Source organism: Oncorhynchus kisutch, linkage group LG27 (genome assembly GCF_002021735.2).
Source record: "Oncorhynchus kisutch isolate 150728-3 linkage group LG27, Okis_V2, whole genome shotgun sequence".
NCBI classification, from domain to species: domain Eukaryota; kingdom Metazoa; phylum Chordata; class Actinopteri; order Salmoniformes; family Salmonidae; genus Oncorhynchus; species Oncorhynchus kisutch.
The window spans coordinates 28,078,866-28,101,080 of NC_034200.2; the positions used below are offsets into that span (position 1 = coordinate 28,078,866).

Here is a 22,215-nt window from a genome sequence, read left to right on the forward strand (position 1 = left end):
TTTGGCTATGCTGAGGCCTCTCTTCATAAACGGTAAAACCATCCTAAAAAGAGGTTACGAAATATACCTCCTATCCCCGAACCGTACATGGTCGGGGATCCCTAATAGCCGGGTAACCCATTACACACTTGAGCAACATATTATGAGACATAGCAGTTCAGGTCAAGATGTTGGTGGTCCATAACCCTTTTAAATTTATTTGTATTATGTTTATAAAAATATATAATACTAATAATATATTATATACAGTGCCTTGCGAAAGTATTCGGCCCCCTTGAACTTTGCGACCTTTTGCCACATTTCAGGCTTCAAACATAAAGATATAAAACTGTATTTTTTTGTGAAGAATCAACAAGTGGGACACAATCATGAAGTGGAACGACATTTATTGGATATTTCAAACGTTTTTTAACAAATCAAAAACTGAAAAATTGGGCGTGCAAAATGATTCAGCCCCTTTACTTTCAGTTCAGCAAACTCTCTCCGGAAGTTCAGTGAGGATCTCTGAATGATCCAATGTTGACCTAAATGACTAATGATGATAAATACAATCCACCTGTGTGTAATCAAGTCTCCGTATAAATGCACCTGCACTGTGATAGTCTCAGAGGTCCGTTAAAAGCGCAGAGAGCATCATGAAGAACAAGGAACACATCAGGCAGGTCCGAGATACTGTTGTGAAGAAGTTTAAAGCCGGATTTGGATACAAAAGATTTCCCAAGCTTTAAACATCCCAAGGAGCACTGTGCAAGCGATAATATTGAAATGGAAGGAGTATCAGACCACTGCAAATCTACCAAGACCTGGCCGTCCCTCTAAACTTTCAGCTCATACAAGGAGAAGACTGATCAGAGATGCAGCCAAGAGGCCCATGATCACTCTGGATGAACTGCAGAGATCTACAGCTGAGGTGGGAGACTCTGTCCATAGGACAACAATCAGTCGTATATTGCACAAATCTGGCCTTTATGGAAGAGTGGCAAGAAGAAAGCCATTTCTTAAAGATATCCATAAAAAGTGTCGTTTAAAGTTTGCCACAAGCCACCTGGGAGACAAACCAAACATGTGGAAGAAGGTGCTCTGGTCAGATGAAACCAAAATTGAACTTTTTGGCAACAATGCAGAACGTTATGTTTGGCGTAAAAGCAACACAGCTCATCACCCTGAACACACCATCCCCACTGTCAAACATGGTGGTGGCAGCATCATGGTTTGGGCCTGCTTTTCTTCAGCAGGGACAGGGAAGATGGTTAAAATTGATGGGAAGATGGATGGAGCCAAATACAGGACCATTCTGTAAGAAAACCTGATGGAGTCTGCAAAAGACTTGAGACTGGGACGGAGATGTGTCTTCCAACAAGACAATGATCCAAAACATAAAGCAAAATCTACAATGGAATGGTTCAAAAATAAACATATCCAGGTGTTAGAATGACCAAGTCAAAGTCCAGACCTGAATCCAATCGAGAATCTGTGGAAAGAACTGAAAACTGCTGTTCACAAATGCTCTCCATCCAACCTCACTGAGCGCGAGCTGTTTTGCAAGGAGGAATGGAAAAAAACTTCAGTCTCTCGATGTGCAAAACTGATAGAGACATACCCCAAGCGACTTACAGCTGTAATTGTAGCGCCAACTTTTTGCTGCGAAGTATTAACTTAAGGGGGCTGAATAATTTTGCACGCCCAATTTTTCAGTTTTTGATTTGTTAAAAAACGTTTGAAATATCCAATAAATGTCGTTCCACTTCATGATTGTGTTCCACTTGTTGTTGATTCTTCACAAAAAAACAGTTTTATATCTTTACGTTTGAAGCCTGAAATGTGGCAAAAGGTCGCAAAGTTCAAGGGGGCGAATACTTTCACAAGGCACTGTATGTATAGAGGTTTTGGTGGGTCTAAAGTGGAGTTTTACAATCGTTTTACCATAAGTAAATTCAATGTTGTTTTCGTTCTGATCCGTTTTTAGCTCAACCAGAATGTTTTGAATATATTTCTTGCTTACAGGTACGTAGTGTGGCTTGTCGTAGTTAAGAGTGACTATATTGCCATCCTTTCCATCTATATGAACTGTTCTCAGGAGGGGCACACAACTGTTGTCACGTCCTGACCTTAGTTCCTTTTTTTATGTCTCTATTTTAGGTTGGTCAGAGCGTGAGTTGGGGTGGGCATTCTGTTTTGTTCTGTTTGTATTTCTGTGTTTGGCCTGGTATGGTTCCCAATCAGAGGCAGCTGTCAATCATTGTCTCTGAGAACCATACTTAGGCAGCCTGGTTTCGCCCTTGAGTTGTGGGTAGTTGTTCTGTCTCTGTCCCAGACAGGACTGTTTCGTTTGTTCCGTTTTGTTCTAGTGTTCAGTGTAATTAAAAGATCATGAACACGTACCACGCTGCACCTTGGTCCTCTCCTTCTTCCACCAACGACAGCCGTTACAACTGTCTCCTACCCTTTGATAGGATATGATGTCGGTATACACAAATATGTTGTAAAATCCTGCATGTATATCCGCAGGAAATGGGAATCACTTATCTTTCACATACGTTCATTTATTGGAACCCATCCCCAACATGTAGGCTAAATTACCACTGGTCTTTATACCACCATCAGCATCCCATGAGATTTGTACACGTTTATGTATAGGGTTGTAGATAAAGAGTATTTCCATATTGTTCAGAGTTAGGAGTTCATTCAACTCTGAGACGATCTTGTCAACGGTTCCCTAGAACTCTTTTTTTAAGCTTAATAAGTTTCGGAGGTTCCGATATCCTTTTGCAATAAAAATCATGGTCCTTTTCCTTGATATTATACCAACTATGGGGGTATGTAATCTTGCGGAGACCTACTACTCCCAGGCCTCTGATAACTATGGGCTTTGGAAAATTGGTTGTATAATTAGAACTTTGGTTATTACGATATATGTGCAGACGCATTACTGGGGAGAGTCAGGTAGAAGCCGCTGTGTTCCATGATGCACTCCTGTGTACACGCGAATGATGGGGTGTTTATCATGCATGAGGGTTTAAGTTAACCCCCGATGCCTCCACCACATCGTGCTCTAATACCCAACTGTTGAACTTTTGGGGCCAGTTTTTCCAGCGGACTAGCACCATTTTTGACCCTTTCCCTCTTTTGATCTAGAATCTCCATGTGAAAGACTTTGTCTTTCCAACTGTACCTTCTGTAATTCCTTCTCATATAAAGATCCCTCTATAAGCTCCCCGTCATAATCTTTTAACTTGTAGACCGGAGGTATGCGCGGTAGACATTCAGTAACCGTGAACACCTCATCGCTGTAACCTTGCTCATATTTTTTTGTCAAAAACACCCCTCAACTTGTATATATGTACCAAGTCCCCCACTATGAATTTAAAATGTTTTTCTTATGGCGAAGCGGGAATAAACCATACAGAATTTTAAAGAGTTTTCAGAAGAGACCTCGGAGGGTTTCATCCGTATACTGTTGTTGTACCCCTTTACTAAATCTTGAACTATATCGATATATCTATGCGTGTTGTGAGCTGTAAAATATCGCCACATCCGCTCCTTCAGAGTTCTGTTAAAGCGTTCAACAACTGAAGCTTTCAAATCCGAACCTGTAGCAAAATGTACTATATTGTGCTTCTTCATGAGTTTCTGAAAAGTATTAACAAAATATTTTCTGCCATCAGTCTGCAATTTCTTGGGGGCTCCTCCTTCCTTCAAGATAGAGTCATATGCCCGAGTCACCTCTGCCCTGCAGACCCTTACACATGCTATTTAAGAGAAAATATCTATAACTGTTAGCATGTAGCGATCTCCATCATTTTTATCTGCAAGGGCCTGCATGTCACAGAAACATTTCAGGCGGATCTTCGGCTGTAGCTCTCTGTAAATGCTCCTTACCCCCATAAGACCCGGGGTTAGAGGGGGTATAATAAATGTTTTTCAACATCTGCTCCGCCATCCTTCTTGCCTAACATTTAAGTTCTCTCAAAATAAATTTTTTATTTATTCTCTAACATCGTATGCATATAGTTACATCTAAATAACATATGTATTGTCACTCGGTCTCTTGGGGTTTATTGAGCCAGAAAGTCATCATATCAGCCAGCACAGCTTCCCTGTATTTGTTGTCGTCCACCAGGGTGTCAGATTTCTTTGAGTTTCTCGTGGATGTAGATCGCCGCCTTCAGTTCATGTAGGAAAGCCTTGGTTACCCCGTAAACTCTGGGAATAGACGGTACAAGACCCATAGACTCCAGGGCTCTTACCAGCGAAGGTATAAACCTGCAGGACCAGTCTTTAACCAGCTCCTCAAAATGGTTGAAGAAGTAGTATCTTGGGGGCTTGTATAGGCACAGATGACGGCGCTGGCTGGGGTGATTGATCTCACAACAGATGCATTTCTCTCTTATATACTCTCCAATCACCACGTCTAAAAGTGTGGCTACAGAGGCCTTGATGGTGTCCACAAAAATAGTACTGACCACCCCATCAAACACATCCTCAGGCTGTGTACATGTAGGTGGTGTCGGGGGTCTTGCCTGGGGGGGGGGGGGGGTAGAATGGTAGGCTACGAGGCATAGAGTCCTTAGGGTCTGGCCCCCATGACGTATTGGAGTGCTGGAATGTTGTATGAATATCCATGGTATATGCTGAAATGAAGAACCGGAGGCTTTATGGGCACTCCTTTTATTGTTGAACCAGTCCTTTGGGTATCAGGGCGTGGTTAACGCAGCCGTGTACTTAGTTTCTTCGGGGGCTGACCCTTCTGAGGATGTACCTTCTTGGGGCTCCTTTGAATCATAATCCTCAGGATTCGTATACATTATGCACTTCCTTAGCTGAACAATGCTCTGCCACTGTTGGCTCTGTACAAAAAGAGCATCCAACAACTCTAGCATCTTCAATTCCATTAGATCCCAACTTTCAAAACAAATAAGCATGCGCAACCTAAAATCCCCATCAAATGTTTTGGTTGCGGGTTTCCTCGTTGCTGATATACAACTCCACATGGAAGTCCATTCTTTCTTTGCATTTTCACCCTGTGAAATACTCTTCCTGAGGAGTCAGGGGTACCTTCCCAACAGGCCTCGTAGCCCGTGAACACGCTATACCCCTTTGTGATAACTCTCAGTTCGGGACACACAACCTTGCGAAAAACCGGCCAGTCTTCAAGCCCGTAGTCCACTCCTAAAGTCTGGTCTGTATATTCTTCTCCTTTGGCTACCGTATAGAGTTTCACTCTACAGGCCTGGTAGTCAAACTGATACCCCCATTGGGGCTGTTTTTCATGTTTGGGGCTAGGCCCCCTAGTTCCAGTGAAGGGGAATTTTAACGTTACAGCATACAATGACATTCTAGACTCTTCTGTGCGTCCAACTTGGCAACAGTTTGGAGAAGGTACTTTCCTGTTTCAGCATGAATGCCCCTGTGCTCAAAGTGAGGTCCATACAGAAATGGTTTGTCAAGATCGGTGTGGAATAATTTCACTGGCCTAAACAGAGCCCTGACCGCAACCTCATAGAACACCTTTGGGACATCGAACACTTTTAAAATGGAACGCCGACTGCAAGCCAGGTCTAATCGGCCAACATCAGTGCCCAACCTCACTAATGCTCGTGGCTGAATGGAAGCAGCTCCCCGCAGTAAATGTTCCAACATCTAGTGGAAAACCTTCACAGAAGAGTGGAGGCTGTTACAGCAGCAAACTCCATATTAATGCCCATGATTTTGGAATGAGATGTTTGACGAGCAGGTGTCCACATACTTTTGGTCATGTAATCTATTACAACCCCCCCCCTCATGACTCATGAGGTGGATGGATAGAGGGATGGTTAGACAGATGGTGAAGGGTTATAAACATTCTTCCTTCGAGAAGTTTGTTTGTGTGTCTCGTGTGGGGTGAGCCTCTGTCAGAACAGATGTTAGATGCAGCAGGCTCCTGTCCCCAGGGCCAGCGGGGGTTCAAGAGGATCTCTGGCTGCTGCACGGATCAAAGTCATGATCAAGCAGAACTGGAGAAACACCCCACAGAGAACTGCAGACACATCCCAATACAATCTGCGTGTGTGTGCGTGCCAGTTTGTGTGTGCAAGGTGTGTGTGCACATTGATAGGAATATGAGGAGCAAGTCTGTGTTGTGTGCGTATGTGTGTGATCGCACTATTGCAAGTGATTAGAGCAGGAGAGAAACACCTCTAAATCCCTTTGTATCACACACACACACACACCTTTCTCTTCAGGGGAATCTACCTTCTCATAGTCAGCATTCCTGTCTCTGCACACACACGGAGGTGGTCTCTCTCTCTCGAAATACTGCAGGTGTGAAGGAGGGACAAAGAATTATACAATCTCTTTAGACACCAGAGGAGGCTAGTTGGAGGACAGACTCATTGTAATGGCTGGAATGGAGTCAACCATTTGGTTTCCATATGTTTGATTCCTGAAATAACTGGAATGGCCATTTCTGGCACACACCACAGGTTAGAGGTCAAATGCCTTAGGTCCAGTGGCGACCCATCATTCTGTTTTAAGACCCACATTTTTGGAACAAAACCAGGGCTTGCCTGTTTTGCATGTTATTTTGGCATTAATACCTTTATCAGTTTTCAAACAATGTAATATATATCATTGAGTTAATAAAGCTACATACAAACATGGTCTCTTTTTGTTTTCTTGAGTAAAGCAGCTCCAAAATGCAAGTGTTTCAGCCTAGCTCAGTGCTTTCTGTAGTGGTGTGGCAAGCCTGCAGAAAATACGGAGCGTTGCGCCGTGATTGGCTCAGTGTTTTGTCACTGATGGGGACACTACGTTACTGCCAAGTCTAAGGGTAGACCAAGAAAATTCTATTCCCTTGGGTGCTGCCATGGAGTTACATTAGAAGTGCCAATCCAAGAAGGCTCAAGGCCATTGGCCACAGATAAAATGTACAGTATTTTTGAATAGACTGTCAAAATCATATTTTCTAAATCTTAGCTAGCAGTAATAATGAATAAAGTCGACAAGCTAATGGAAAATCCTTATCATATGAAGAGATATTATAGATAAAAAGTATCGGTGCTCATCGGCCATTGCACATAAACATTACACATAAACATTACACAAGTTGGAAATCGCAAATTTAACTATCACTAGCCTGCTATTCAGTGGAGTGGCTGTATGGTCCCAAATCTGGGATTAAGGGTCTCTTTTTCAAGTTTAAAATGAGAAACATTCAATATTGGCCATGCTGTCAATGAAGCATGATTTGTGCCGCGCTCAAAACTGTTAACTCGGAACTGCGAAAACTTGATTTCAGTGAGTTCAAGACAACTGGGAAGTCACGAATAAATGACTGGGAAAATACGTTTTGAACAGCCATCCAACTCGGAATTGTAAATCCGGCCTCTTTCTAGATCTACGACCTGAAGATCAATGACATAATCGTGATTCAACCTTGTTTTTTTCCTTCGAGTTCCCAGTTGTCTTGAAAGCACCATAAATCCAGAGAATGACAGACTTGGATGACAAAATTTGACCACGAAGGACCACCACGCCACCTCACTGTTCAAGTGAGCACTTCACAAGGTGAGTCCAAAAATGTATTGCATGCTGCTGCATAAACGATGTAATATGCCAGGGAGATATGTACAGTGGGGCAAAAAAGTATTTAGTCAGCCACCAATTGTGCAAGTTCTCCCACTTAAAAAGATGAGGCCTGTAATTTATCATCATAGGTACACTTCAACTATGACAGACAAAATTAGAAAAAAATAAAAAATCTCTAGAAAATTACATTGTAGGATTTTTTATTTATTTGCAAATTATGGTAGAAACGTATTCCAGTGTCTGTCTGCCAGTGTGGGCGTGTGTAGGCTACCTGTGTTTGTCTTAGTGTTGCCAACTCCTCAGTAAGGAAAGTAGCTATTGGCTGTCCCTAAAAAATAAAAACCGCTAAATGACATCACTTAATTTGCATAATTGGTCATGTGCATGTAATTGTAATGGACGCTGTAGGAGAGATCTCACGTTGTGGGATCGACAAAAAGTGAGGGAAAAAAAAAAAAATGTTTAGAACTACAAATTAACTTTGTCGATTCTTGTTTTAAAATATCACAATTTCAACCCTCCTTTATCCGGCAAAAGTGACCCAAAAGAGTTTATCGTTTATCGTTTAGTTCTTCATTTGGTTTGGTTTTAAACTTTATGGTCCTACAACAAGTCACAGTAAAACATGACATTTAACCATTACCTTTTTTTGTATACAATCTTGATTACCAACAACGACGAGACGGCCTACAGGGAGGAGGTGAGGGCCCTCGGAGTGTGGTGTCAGGAAAATAACCTCACACTCAACGTCAACAAAACTAAGGAGATGATTGTGGACTTCAGGAAATAGCAGAGGGAACACCCCCCTATCCACATCGATGGAACAGTAGTGGAGAGGGTAGTAAGTTTTAAGTTCCTCGGCGTACACATCACAGACAAACTGAATTGGTCCACCCACACAGACAGCATCGTGAAGAAGGCGCAGCAGCGCCTCTTCAACCTCAGGAGGCTGAAGAAATTTGGCTTGTCACCAAAAGCACTCAAACTTCCACAGATGCACAATCACCGCCTGGTACGGCAACTGCTCCGGCCACAACCGTAAGGCTCTCCAGAGGGTAGTGAGGTCTGCACAACGCATCACCGGGGGCAAACTACCTGCCCTCCAGGACACCTACACCACCCGATGTCACAGGAAGGCCATAAAGATCATCAAGGACAGCAATCACCCGAGCCACTGCCTGTTCACCCAGCTATCATCCAGAAGGCAGGGTCAGTACAGGTGCATCAAAGCTGGGACCGAGAGACTGAAAAACAGCTTCTGTCTCAAGGCCATCAGACCGTTAAACAGCCACCACTAACATTGAGTGGCTGCTGCCAACACACTGACTCAACTCCAGCCACTTTAATAATGGGAATTGATGTAAAATATATCACTAGCCACTTTAAACAATGCTACCTAATATGTTTACATACCCTACATTATTCATCTCATATGTATACGTATATACTGTACTCTATATCATCTACTGCATCCTTATGTAATACGTGTCACTAGCCACTTTAACTATGCCACTTTGTTTACATACTCATCTCATATGTATATACTGCACTCAATACCATCTACTGTATCTTGCCTATGCCGCTCTGTACCATCACTCATTCATATATCTTTATGTACATATTCTTTATCCCCTTACACTAGTGTCTATAAGGTAGTAGTTTTGGAATTGTTAGCTAGATTACTTGTTGGTTATTACTGCATTGTCGGAACTAGAAGCACAAGCATTTCGCTACACTCGCACTAACATCTGCTAACCATGTGTATGTGACAAATAAAATTTGATTTGATCTAAATGGACCAAAAAGAGAACAGAAAAAAAAAAAAACTGTCAATGGCAATGTGAGAAAATTATGGTAACTAGTCTGGCCCTAATCCAGGTAAAAATAAATAAATAAAATGTAAACCAGGGCGGGATCAGCCAGAGGTGGCTTCCCGCATGCGCAATTCATTTTCAGTCTGGACGCGGAGGGGTGAACATCTCCTGCTCTGAATGCAGCTGGGAGGGACTGCTGCGTGAGGACTGGGCAGCCTGTGAGTGCTTTGGGACCGGGTGGGACCCACATTGAGAAGTCGCTTTTTTGAAAATGTGTCGCTAGAGGGGTCTGAATACTCGTTAAATATAGCGACAGTCTAAGTTGGCAACACTGGTCTTTCATTATCATTAAACCATGCAGTTAAGGCAAAATACAATTTGCTCTCAACTTTCCTGTACAGATTAAATTGCTTACCCGCTCCATAGCAAGCTGCTCTAGCCATACTAATTGGTGAAGTAATTATGTTGAGCTAAATGTAAAAATAAATACAAATTCAGAGGTTGGAAAAGGAATAGAAAGGAAAGATATAAATCTGTACTTTTTAGAGTTAACTTTATTTTGCTGGTCGTAACAGTGGAATAGTGCAGAAAAAAAAATGGTTCTGTACAGAACGAAACGATTGGAAATAATTAATTTCAACTTCCTGCTTAGGTCATTCTATGGGGCTGTTGTTTTTTTGTAAGACCTGGCCCAGGCTCACATTTTATGACTTTGTGTTTAGGTTTTATGGTATCCGCACTAGGGGAAACAGCACCATTGTCCGCCACAGCATCTTTGCTATTGTTTTTGTTTTGTGAACAAACCGGTGGAGAGGTGCGTGGAGCAGTGTGGTCCCCAAACGATCTGTGCATATTCTGCTATTCTATCGCACGTGCAGTGATGTCTGAGGGGGGGGGGGGGGGGGGGGGGGGGGAGTGTTAGTTGCTTGCATTGACTACTTTGTTGTAATAAGTTTCACGGTCAGCATTAGGGAGTCCATCCAGCATTAAAGCTCTGACCGTTAAAGTAATGACATTTATTTGTGTTGCAGAAAAGACCACAGCTCAAGTACATAATAAAATAGATTTTAAAAAAAACAAGGACTGGTGATTACAAAATGTGTATTAAAAAGGCCAAAATAAGAGGGTATGTTCCTAAAGGCAATAATGCTTTCCTGGAGTGTTTTTGATGATGGAAATGAAACACCCCCCCCCCCCCCCCCCACAGGTAAACTCATGACAGCCCATCAGTAAGATGTTTTAATCTCTGACAACATTCCTGGCCTCATGGTTGGAGACAGAACCACTAATAGGATGGTGTGTGTGTGTGTGTGTGTGTGTGTGAATGCTGACGATATGCTGGTGTTTGTGCGTGCATGCATGGGTTTGTGTGTGTGACTGTGTGCGTCCGTGTGTGTGTGAATGCTGACGTTATGCTGGTGTTTGTGCGTGCATGCATGGGTTTGTGTGTGTGACTGTGTGCGTCCGTGTGTGTGTTCACTCTAGCTGACTCATATGATAACTACAGTACTCCAACCCCAGCCTCCATTACCTATATTAAAGCAGATCTTCAGACAGTCAAAGCTCTTCCTACTAATTCGATTTCCCAAGCCTGTCCCTCGAGCCGAGTGTTTTGGGTAAGCTGCACTGCTCTGAGTTTCAGTACATAGTAATATGTAGGTGTGTTTTGATGATTATATTACAGCAGTGTGATGTGATTAGTGTCTTTTCTGCTCTTTTATGGACCCGTATTGTGTGGAGGGTTTTGTTCAAGCCCAGTACTAACACTCCTAATTCAAATAATCAAGACAGACATAACTGCTGTAGTCAATCTAATCAAGAGGACCTGATGAATACTAGTTGAACCAGGTGTGCACCTTGCCAAAGTAACGGTAGAGGAAGCACTGCTGTGGTGTTTCCAGTAATCTTAAAGTTGCTATACCATTGTTTTCTAACCTGATGACGTGTCAGGTAATCTCTGTGGTACCCTGCGTGGTGACCACAGTTCTTCCAGTCCATCTGCCGCTATCCCAGGGGGCCATGCTCCAGATGGCCTCTGGGTTCTCACAAGCCCAGGATGGGGCCACTGACAGGCAATATTAATATCACGCGTGAGTGGGACTGGAGAGGTATGTTCATTATCATTTAGCCTACTCATACGCTGGAGTCATTAAAACTTGTTTTTCAACCACTCCACAAATGTCTTGTTGCCAAAACTATAGTTTGTTAAGTCGGTTAGGACATCTACTTCGTGCATGACAAGTAATTTTTCCAACAATTGTTTACAGACAGATTATTTAATTTATGTATCACAATTCCAGTGGGTCAGAAATGTACATACACCAAGTTGACTGTGCAATTAAACAGCTTGGAAAATTCCAGAAAATGTCATGGCTTTAGAAGCTTCTGATAAATGTCAATTAACCTGAGTCAATTGGAGGTGTACATGTGGATGTATTTCAAGGCCTACCTTCAAACTCAGTGCCTCTTTGACATCATGGGAAAATCAAAAGAAATCAGCCAAGACCTCAGGAAAAATATTGTAGACCTCCACAAGTCTGGTTCATCCTTGGGAGCAATTTCTAAACGCCTGAAGGTACCACGTTCATCTGTACAAACAAGTGCGCAAGTATAAACACCATGGGACCACGCAGCCGTCATACCGCTCAGGAAGGAGACGCGTTCTGTCTCCTAGAGATGTACTTGTGCGAAAGGTGCAAATCAATCCCAGAACAAAAGCATCTATTGCCACAGTAAAACGAGTCCGAAACTCTTTCCCCCCCCCCCCATCCCTTTTTCAGGACCCTGTCTTTCAAAGATGATTGGTAAAAATCCAAATAACTTCAGATAGTCATTGTAAAGGGTTTAAACACTGTTTCCAATGCTTGTTCAATGAACAATTAATGAACATGCACCTGTGGAATGGCCGTTAAGACACTAACAGCTTACAGATGGTAGGCAATTAAGGTCACAGTTCTGAAAACTTAGGACACTAAAGAGGCCTTTCTACTGACCCTAAAAAACACCTAAAGATGCCCAGGGTCCCTGCATGAACGTGCCTTAGGCATGCTGCAAGGAGGCATGAGGACTGCAGATGTGGCCAGGGCAATAAATTGCAATGGCCGTAATGTGAGACGCCTAAGACAGCGCTACAGGGAGACAGGACGGACAGCTGATCATCCTCGCAGTGGCAGACCATGTGTAACACCTGCACAGGATCGGTACATCTGGACATTACACCTGCGGGACAGGTACAGAATGGCAACAACCGCCCGAGTTACACCAGGAACGCACAAACCCTCCATCAGTGCTCAGACTGTCCGCAATAGGCTGAGAAAGGCTGGACTGAGGGCTTGTAGATCTGTTGTAAGGCAGGTCCTCACCAGACATCACCGGCAACAACGTCGTCTATGGGCACAAACCCACCGTCACTAGACCAGACAGGACTGGCAAAAAGTGCTCTTCACTGACGAGTCGCAGTTTTGTATCAAGGCTGATGGTCGGATTCGAGATTATCGTCGATGGAATGAGCGTTACACCGAGGCCTGTACTCTGGAGCGGGATCGATTGAGGTAGAGGGTCAGTCGTGGTCTGGGGCAGTGCCACAGCATCATCGAAGTGAGCTTGTTGTCATTGCAAGCAATCTCAATGCTGTGCGTTACAGGAAGACATTCTTCTCCCTCAAGTGGTATCCTTCCTGCAGGCTCATCCTGACATGACCCTCCAGCATGACAATACCACCAGCCATACTGCTCGTTCTGTGCGTGATTTCTTGCAAGACAGGAATGTCAGTGTTCTGCCATGGCCAGCGAAGAGCCCGGATCTCAATCCTATTGAGCACGTCTGGGACCGGTTGGATCGGAGGGTGAGGGCTAGGGCCATTCCCCCCAGAAATTCGGGAAGAGTGGTATAACATCTCACAGCAAGAACTAACAAATCTAGTGCAGTCCATGAGATGCACTGCCGTACTTAATGCAGTATCTGGTGTGGCCACCAGCTGACTGTTACCTTTGATTTGATCCCCCTTTGTTCAGGGACACAATTCCATTTCTGTTAGTCACAGTGGAACTTGTTCAGTTATGTCTGTTGAATCTTACTGTCAATCTTATGTGCATACAATTATTTGCACATGTTACGTTTGCTGAAAATAAACGCAGTTGACAGTAAGAGGCTTATTTTTTTGCTGAGTTTATATCTACATGACTGGAAAGGCCGCTTAGCAAGGAAGAAGAAACTGCTCCAAAACCGCCATTAAAAAAAGCCAGACTACGGTTTGCAACTGCACACGGGGACAAAGATCGTTCTTGGAGAAATGTCCTCTGGTCTGATGAAACAAAAATAAAACTGTTTGGCCATAATGACCATTATGTTGAGGACAAAGGGGGAGGCTTGCAAGCCGAAGAACACCCTCCAACCGTGAAGCACGGGGGTGGCAGCGTCATGTTGGGGCGCTTTGCTGCAGGAGGGACTGATGATGCCATCTTTTGTGAAGCACATGACATAAGGAAATTGTGGATTTATTGAAGCAAAATTAAGACAGTTGGGAAGTTAAAGCTTGGTCACAAATGAGTCTTCCAAATTAACAATCACCCCAAGCATACTTCCAAAGTTGTGGCAAAATTGCTTAAGGACAACAAAGTCAAGGTATTGGAATGGCCATCACAAAGCACTGACCTCAATTCTACAGAGAATGTGGGCACAACTGAAAAAGCATGTGCGAGCAAGGAGGCCTACAAACCTGACTCCGTTACACAAGCTCTGTCAGGAGGAATGGGCCAACATTCACCCAACTTGTGGGAAGCTTGTAGAAGGCTACCCGAAGCATTTGACCCAAGTTAAACAATGTAAAGGCAATGCTACCAAATACTAATTGAGTGCATGTAAACTTCTGCCCCACCGGGAATGTGATGAAAGAAATACTTATTTTGACATTTCACATTCTTAAAGGTGGTGATCCTGACCTAAGACAGGATCATTTACTAGGATTAAAATGTCAGGAATTGTGAAAAATTAGTTTACATTTATTTGGCTAAGGCGTATGTAAACTTCCTACTTCAACTCACATATACGCGTTTCCACAAACGTCAGCCAGTGTGTTTTGTCAGGTTGTAACTGGCTGTTTACACAGTAGTGGGCTTGGGTTGGATGAGGTCTTGCAGTGTGCTAGGTGGAGCTGCTTCAGTTAAATGGGAGCTATGGGAAGAAGGAGTGGATGGTAGTAAAGTTATGAGATGGGCTGTTGGACAACTCAATGGGCTTTAATGGCATGGAAAACATGTTTACATTGACAAAGTGAAATACTCCCCCTTTCAGACAGAAGCCAGGGCTGCCCAGCTTCCCTCTGTACCTCACCTGCCTTAGTGAGCACAAAGGGATTCAGGAGGAATTGTGACGCCCATCAAGAGTGGTAAAGACAAATGATCGCGTTAGTCAAGTGATGGTAGCTGAGGAGCCGATAGGGATTGTAGAGAGAACGGAGTCTGGCTTCACTACTTAGAAAGGGAGAGTAGTGTGAACAGAGCGGGGGGGGGGTTCAGAGATGGGAGGGATGAAGGGACTGCACTGACCGTATGAACACGTGTTTATACAGGTTGCAGAGATTGGGTTTTATTAGGATCCCCATTAGCTGTTGCTAAAGCAGCAGCTGTTCCTGGGGTCCTCACATTACAGAACATTAAACAGCTCAAGGACAGATCCATTTAAAAAGGCACACGTGGCCTACATACGAGTACACGGTCAAATAGGGGAGATGTTATGAAACCAGGGTTGCTGTTCATTTGAGCTGGGAGTTCCATGCAATAATGCTCTACATACTGAAAGGGACTGCACTGATCAAATGAACTGTACACAGGTTGCATAGAACACGTCAACATTAAGACACTTGAAAACGCCAGGCAATAGGTGATGAAAGGATGACCTGTGTAGGTGCAGTCATGTGAGATTAGGTAGTGTGGTCATATGCAGTGGGAGGGTACATATGTGAAAGCCAGATGCTAGGGCAGGTACAGTAGGCTCGCCATAGACATCTCTCCACATGAACCCTAATATTATAATCTGCAGGATCTTGCCCTCAAGCCACCTCTGCTATACTGAATCACCCTGTTAGACATGTCACTTATTCAAATATACTCAGCTCAGAGCGTTCCCTTTGCTTGGTCTCAGCCGATGCCAGGACACAGCACATGTGAAGCTACCCTCCACATACACTGTAGGTCAGTGGTTACAGATATTGTTTCCAATTCTTGCATTAGCTTAGAAATTATTCCTGAAGTAGTGAAGGCATTGACAAATTACCCTTATATAAAATGCTAGTGGCATGTAGATGTCAAGATATCCGGTGAAAGCAGACAGCCAAGGTTATTGAAAGGATGCCAGAACTAGATTTTAGAGCAACAAGCCTCCACTCAAAATGTAGAAAGAATTCTCTAGTTAAGTCATAACTCAGATATTTCAAAGTCAAGCATTGTATTAAACAAGCCAAAGGATTACAAGTCACAATATGTAGTGTGTATGCTACAAGGTCAAAGAGTGAGGCCTTCATCCCAAGCTGAAGTAGATCAGAAGTATTTCTTCAGGCCTGACAGGTGGAAGGTAGTTATGGTCAGGTCAGAATGAGCTCCCCACTGGACACCACAGTCTCGCCAGCCACAGAATTCACTGCAGCCACATCTCTCCCTAATGGAGCAACAGGAGATCAGGAGGCTTGACACTAAGGCCCTAAAGCCCAACTTGATTCAAAATGAGCATTTACAGTCACCAACCCTGGTCAAAGGTATAGCTATTGCATTCTCATGCTGGGATGGAGCCAAGGCATATACAGCCCATCGCCCTATATGACCAGGGTCAATGGCACCTTTACAAAATGAGGCATGATGAACAGCAAGTTGTACATCAACACCAACTGGAAGATACAAAAAAAACGACTTACTTTGCCTGTTGCAGCTCTGTTGACAGGAGTGGGTCCTAGTAGGGTGGCACACCTCTGTACTACAGTGGATGAAAACCTGATAGAAAGCAAACATTAAATGTATCAACTACATTAGCCATTTAAACCAAGGCCATTTCAAACTGGTCTGAGGTTAGCAGCACTGCTTTTCAACATAGTGACAGATTCAGCCTTTAAGGCAGACTTCCTGGCAAATCCATCAAGTATCAGGGTGAAAACCCCAGCAGAAGACCATGAGACCCTGATTAGAGTACTCCTGCTGTAATAAAGTACAGTACCCTGTCCTTCAAAGGGGCCAAAGTGTCTGCATCCACAAAGGTGAACATCTTGACCGTGAAGCATTTGTAGTGGGTCAGGAACTCAAGGCCAGAGGAGCCATCCACAGGGATTACATTGGTCAGGTAACGGTCATCCTGGTACGGACACCTGGAGAAAATAAATGTTAGGAATAAGGTGGGACATTTCCAGAAACTTTCCCAGGTTTCAGAAATCCTGGTTGGAAGATTGCAATTTACAGGTTACATGTAAGCACCAGTTGAACATTGATCTAACACATCAAGTAGCAAGGTAACCATCTTGTTTCTCTAGTTACCCATCAACCAGGAGGTCCCACTTGGGCAAGCTGAGGGGACTGGGGGTGGAGGTGGCCCAGCAGTAGTCCAGATTCAGGACCAGGTTAGAGTCGGTCCTCCCCAAGATGTGAACCTCTGCATACACTGGATCCATCAGGAGCTTGGCAACTGGGTAGTCTGCCTCACTGTAGTAGGACCTGTTGGCTTCCACTTCTGTGGACAAAGGGTAGCATTCACAGAAAAAGCTGAAGAGCAGCAGTTTCAGAACAGTGCTGGCCATCTTAAACAGATTGTTGGAACAGGCATTTTTTCCACCTAAGTAGTAACCCATCGGCTGCAACAAAGCCGGAACTTAATACTAGGATTTGTAGAATCAGGTCTTAGTTTGGCTTGAGTCAAAGCCGGCACCCACCCCTTGTATGACAAAGCAATTTCCTGTCAGGGATAAGCTATCACAGCAAGATTTTTTATCTTCTAAAACCATTTCTCCAGTTTACCTTCCACACATCCCTTATTGTAACATTGTCCGCTGGCCAGTCGGAGCTCTACTCGGACAAGTCCAGTAGCAGTGACTGGAGCAGGGGGAGGAAGAGCATTCACCTCAACCACCAAAAACTCCACCGCAGTGTCAGAGTACATACACTGGAACTGCAGCCTAGAAGAAAACATGTTGACAGTGATGTAAAGGCCAGAACTGTGTTGTTCCACAGACTCAGGGTGGGCTAGTACATTCTGACTTAAGCTGTGAATCAATGATACTAACAGAAAATGCCTTTAAGAAATAATTCAGTATGAAAAGAATTCTAAAAATATTGAACTGGCCATTTCACTTAAGCCTCAAGTGGAATTGGCCAAAGGGAAGACTCACTCAAAGTGGCTCTCTAGTGATTGAGCCTCGAGGTCCAATCTCCACTTCATAGGAAGATATCATCTTGTTCTCATAGACCACATAGCCACTTTCCTCCTGCAATGGACAAAACATTCAGCATTGGCCAATGGGTCTAACATCCAGGCTTTGCCTGTTGAAGTGGACTGATTTACAAGTTCTTTGAAAAATGTAATTAATTAAATCTGATTGTCATAAGGATCCATGACTTTGTCCACACAGGGCATTGATGATTAAATTGTGTTTATAAAACACTTTTGTACAGCTGTGGTGTTCCTGATCAAAAATGCCAAGCCAGCCATCTAAATATGGACTAAAGATCTGGGCAGCATGTGATGCTAGGACAAGTTACGCATGGAAGATGCAGGGTTACGCCGGGAAACCTGCTGATGGTGTTCCTGAAGGTCTCCAGGGAAAACAGGTGGTCCTGGAAGTGACTGAAGGTCTCCAGGGGCACAACATGTGACAATGTCATCCCCTCATATGCTCTTGGTCAGGAGCTGCTCCCCAAAAAATGACCATGGTGGGGACAGTCAGAAGGAACAAGCCCGAGTTACCTCCTGCCTTACTACCAAGGACAGGGATTGTTTTTCCTCTAAATATGCCTTCACCAACACTTGTGCCCTACTGCCCAAAGGAAAAAGAGTGCTCCTGATGACAATTGCACAGGGATGCCACTGTGCTGGATTACAACAGGAACCAAGTGGGAGTTGACAACCTTGATAAGGTATGTTATCATCTTTGAAATCTCATGTACTTTTCCCCTTACCAGATTGTTTAAGCTGCACAATAAGAGATATGTTTGGCAAAATTCATTGAATTTGTGAACAATATGGAGCCAATTCTATTCATTTCAATATGTAAATATGTTTTAGATGTGAAATTAAAACACTTGAGAAATTTCTTAAGTTAATATGACATATCACTTGTATGTACTCATTCTATTCACGGATTGTTGCACTCAGGTTACATACTAAGAGGATGACGGCACGTTGGCCCATGGTGTTCTTCAACATCCTAGCTGTGTCGGCCTAAAACGAGGCTGGTGTGAATACAGGCTGGAAGCAGGGAAATTCTTCAAGAGGAGACTATTCCATTCAAAGGCAAATACCTTGCACCAACACCAGCCTTTGCTGGATTGGTGAGAGATACAAGGGCAAGAAGCAAGAGCTACAGCTGCCAGAGACAGAAGGAAGAGGTGCAATCTGTGTGCACCAAGAGATGTCATAACGAGCAGCATGTGCCATAAATGCAGTGCATATATTTGCAAGGCACATGCAACAACCACATATTGTCCAACATGTGCATGGGAACACAACGGAACCATTGATTAAAGAAAAACCATTGTTCACATTCTGTTAATGTGTTCAGACATTCATTTTGTATTATGGTAAAGTTCTCATATCCTTTCTTTACTATCATGTCAGTGTTAACCTGGAACAGGTTATTTTGTGCCACTATTAAAAAAAATGTGAAACCGTATCATGTGAAAATGTGATAAATTGACAAAGTAGTCTGATAATTAGCACTGTTTCTATGAGAATTTGATAGTCAACATTATCTGTAAATTATGCTTTTTTTTTGTCAATGAGGCCCACAGGCTGCAAATAGAATTCAAAACTTGTAATGTTCACAAGAACTTAAATTAATAAAAACACATCAGGTGATAACATTAGATTTATAATCAGCTATAATGTGTCAGTCATTTTGGACAGGGAACACAATTAACATGAAATGAACAGGAGGATTAAATTAATGCAGGGCCCTGCATTCTCTAGATTATTATATTTCTATCAAATGGGATTAAATTCCTAAAAACAGACAAATCATGGATTTGGAATAGAACTAGTCAAATTCTGTTAATTCATTTAGATCATAAAATCCAGAACTTTGAAACTGTTACTCTGGGACTAATTCTGAGGGGGGGGGGGGGGGGGGGGGTGAGAGGACTCAAACTACTCACAGCAGGTGAGAGGACTCAAACTACCAGGCAGAATAGAACCCCAGCAGCATTGACCAAGGCCTAAATTGAAAACCCACTGGAAACAATGGATTGGGTTCATAAAACACTTCCTAGATGGTCAAGATTTACATTGCATCACATTGAGAAAGATATTTACCCACCATGAGAGTGGTGCCACAGGCTGTGACAGGGAACTGGTATATGGCAAAGGCTTTAGTGGTGCCAACAGGCTTACAGAGTGCATCTTGCAGTCCAAGCAGACTGGTGGTATCAAGATCCAGGTTGGGCAGAGTGGCATCCCTGGCCACCACAACAACAAACTGACCATCTCTGGTGCACTGTACAGTCACTGAGGAAGGAGTGGGCACAGAAAGGATATGAGTAATTACTCATGTGCCACTCTAGAAAGTCATGATAGAGCCAACAGAACATTTAATTCACAACACATGTTGGCACATATAACTCCATAAATGGAAGTCTTACAAGCTAGGCAGGAGCAAATACAAAGGATATGCAAATTGTAAAATAAATGAAGGGAAAAGCCAAAACAGTCACCTGCTTTCCCATAGTAGCACCGCCACTCAAAGCAGCAGTTGTTTGCCACACATTGAGCAAGAGTAAGATCAGGGACAACACAAGTAAGTCGCTCTTCCTCTTTCACTTGGCATTTCTCAATAGGAGTTGTGGCATCAGGTCCCTGGGTAACCCACTGAGGTGGCCACTGGGGCTGGTTTTTCAGCTTCTTGGCCTGCTGGTCATATGTTACTGGCCTGGTCGGAGGTTGCTGCCTCACCTTCTGGGCCTGCTGAACAACTGGAGCCTGGTGCTTCTGTAGTAGCATTCCCCAAGTATTTGCACTACTGCAGTGCACAAACACAGCCAGCACCACAACTACACACCTTGCTGATGATGCCATTATACTACACAATCATATCCACAGGACTTGCTCAGCGCTCGCTGAGGCTTTTATACCTGATTGAGTATGTTTGTTTGGCAGATGCCCCGCCCCTCCTCGTTAAGAGTCAAGCTGTCGCCATCAATTAATCAGTCAGGGCCTGGCAGGCATCCCTGGGTAGTTAATCAGTCAGGGCCTGGAAGGCATCCCTGGGTAGTTAATCAGTCAGGGCCTGGAAGGCATCCCTGGGTAGTTAATCAGTCAGGGCCTGGAAGGCATCCCTGGGTAGTTAATCAGTCAGGGCCTGGAAGGCATCCCTGGGTAGTTAATCAGTCAGGGCCTGGCAGGCGCAGCTCATTGATAGCTCGTTTGGCTCTAGGGAGTGATCAGCACCTAGGAATTGTTTCTATCAAATGGATACATTTGAATATTTTTAAATTGATTAATGGTATACTTGTCCTCTTTTGATCCATCTCAATAGTATGAAGTTGCTTCCTATTCTTGTCCCCTCTCTTTCATATTTTTTTTTAGACATTCCTTTAGACCACATGACAAACTCATTTCATGGAGGTCCAAGTGTCTGCGGGTTTCACTCCTCCCTTGTGCTTGATTGATGAATTACCCTCACTGATTAGTAATGAGCTCCCCTCACCTGGTTGTCTAGGTTGAAAGTAAAAAACAAAAACCTGCAGGCACCCTGCCGTCTGTGGAATGAGTTGGACACCCCTGCTTTTTAATACTATTGAAATGCAACTGCTATTTCTCATTCCTTCCCCTCTCTGTCTCTAACTTTCTCTTGACCTCCCCCTCTTCTCCCCCCTCTGTCCTTCTCTCTCCCATGGATTAATGGATTATATTAAACAGGACTCAGGAGCTGGTTGAGTATAATGAGGGTCCCTTTGAATACTTGAAAATGAATAATATTCTCTCTCTCCCTCCTTCCCCACCCCTCTTGTTCAGATGTATGGGCGTTACACACAGGAGCTCGGTGTGTATGCCAAGGAGGAGGCGGCCCGCCTGCGTGATGGCGGGGGACTGCGGAGGTCCACCAGCGTTCGCAGCCGGTCGGCAGAGCTGCTAGAGTATGAGAAAGACCCCTGCGCCAAGTGTCATGGTGAGTGACCAACTGACCTCAACATGACCACTCATATTTACCAACCTAATGACCACTCATATTTACTGACCTGTCTAATGACCTCCGTGTGACCACGCATATTTACTGACCTGTCTAATGACCTCCGTGTGACCACTTATATTTACTGACCTGTCTAATGACCTCAATAGGACCACTCATTTACTGTCCTGTGTAATGAGTGAGTGACCACTGTGATCCAATGACCTCTCCTATGAGTGCACCACCACCGAACTGACAGCGTTGACCTACGCTGAGTGTACAAAACATTATGAACACCTGCTCTTTCCATGACATGGACTGACCAAGTGAATCCAGGTGAAAGCTATGATCCCTTATTGATGTCTCTTGTTAAATCCACTTCAATAAGTGTAGATGAAGAGGAGAAGACAGGTTAAAGAAGGTTTTGGATGCCTTGAGACATGGATTGTTTATGTGTGCCTTTGAGGGGTTGACTGGGGT

The 22,215-nt window shown here is 43.7% G+C and overlaps 2 protein-coding genes across 2 annotated transcripts in view; one reads left to right on the plus strand and one right to left on the minus strand.

Annotated features, from left to right (window-relative positions):
• The window catches only part of LOC109871808 (chloride channel protein 2-like), a 112,101-nt gene that overhangs the window by 33,531 nt on the left and 56,355 nt on the right, over window positions 1-22,215 (plus strand). Inside the window, exon 2 of the mRNA XM_031807330.1 lies at window positions 21,582-21,735. Coding sequence (XP_031663190.1) covers window positions 21,582-21,735 — 154 coding nt within the window. The remainder of the gene's footprint in view (window positions 1-21,581; window positions 21,736-22,215) is intronic.
• Window positions 14,525-20,651, minus strand: LOC109871984 (zona pellucida sperm-binding protein 4). The gene is given in 9 exon segments (XM_031807328.1): window positions 14,525-16,034; window positions 16,288-16,363; window positions 16,584-16,731; window positions 16,898-17,090; window positions 17,375-17,532; window positions 17,746-17,757; window positions 17,759-17,841; window positions 19,888-20,075; window positions 20,282-20,651. Coding segments are annotated over 9 exon segments (1,293 nt in total). The 5' UTR covers window positions 20,643-20,651; the 3' UTR covers window positions 14,525-15,960.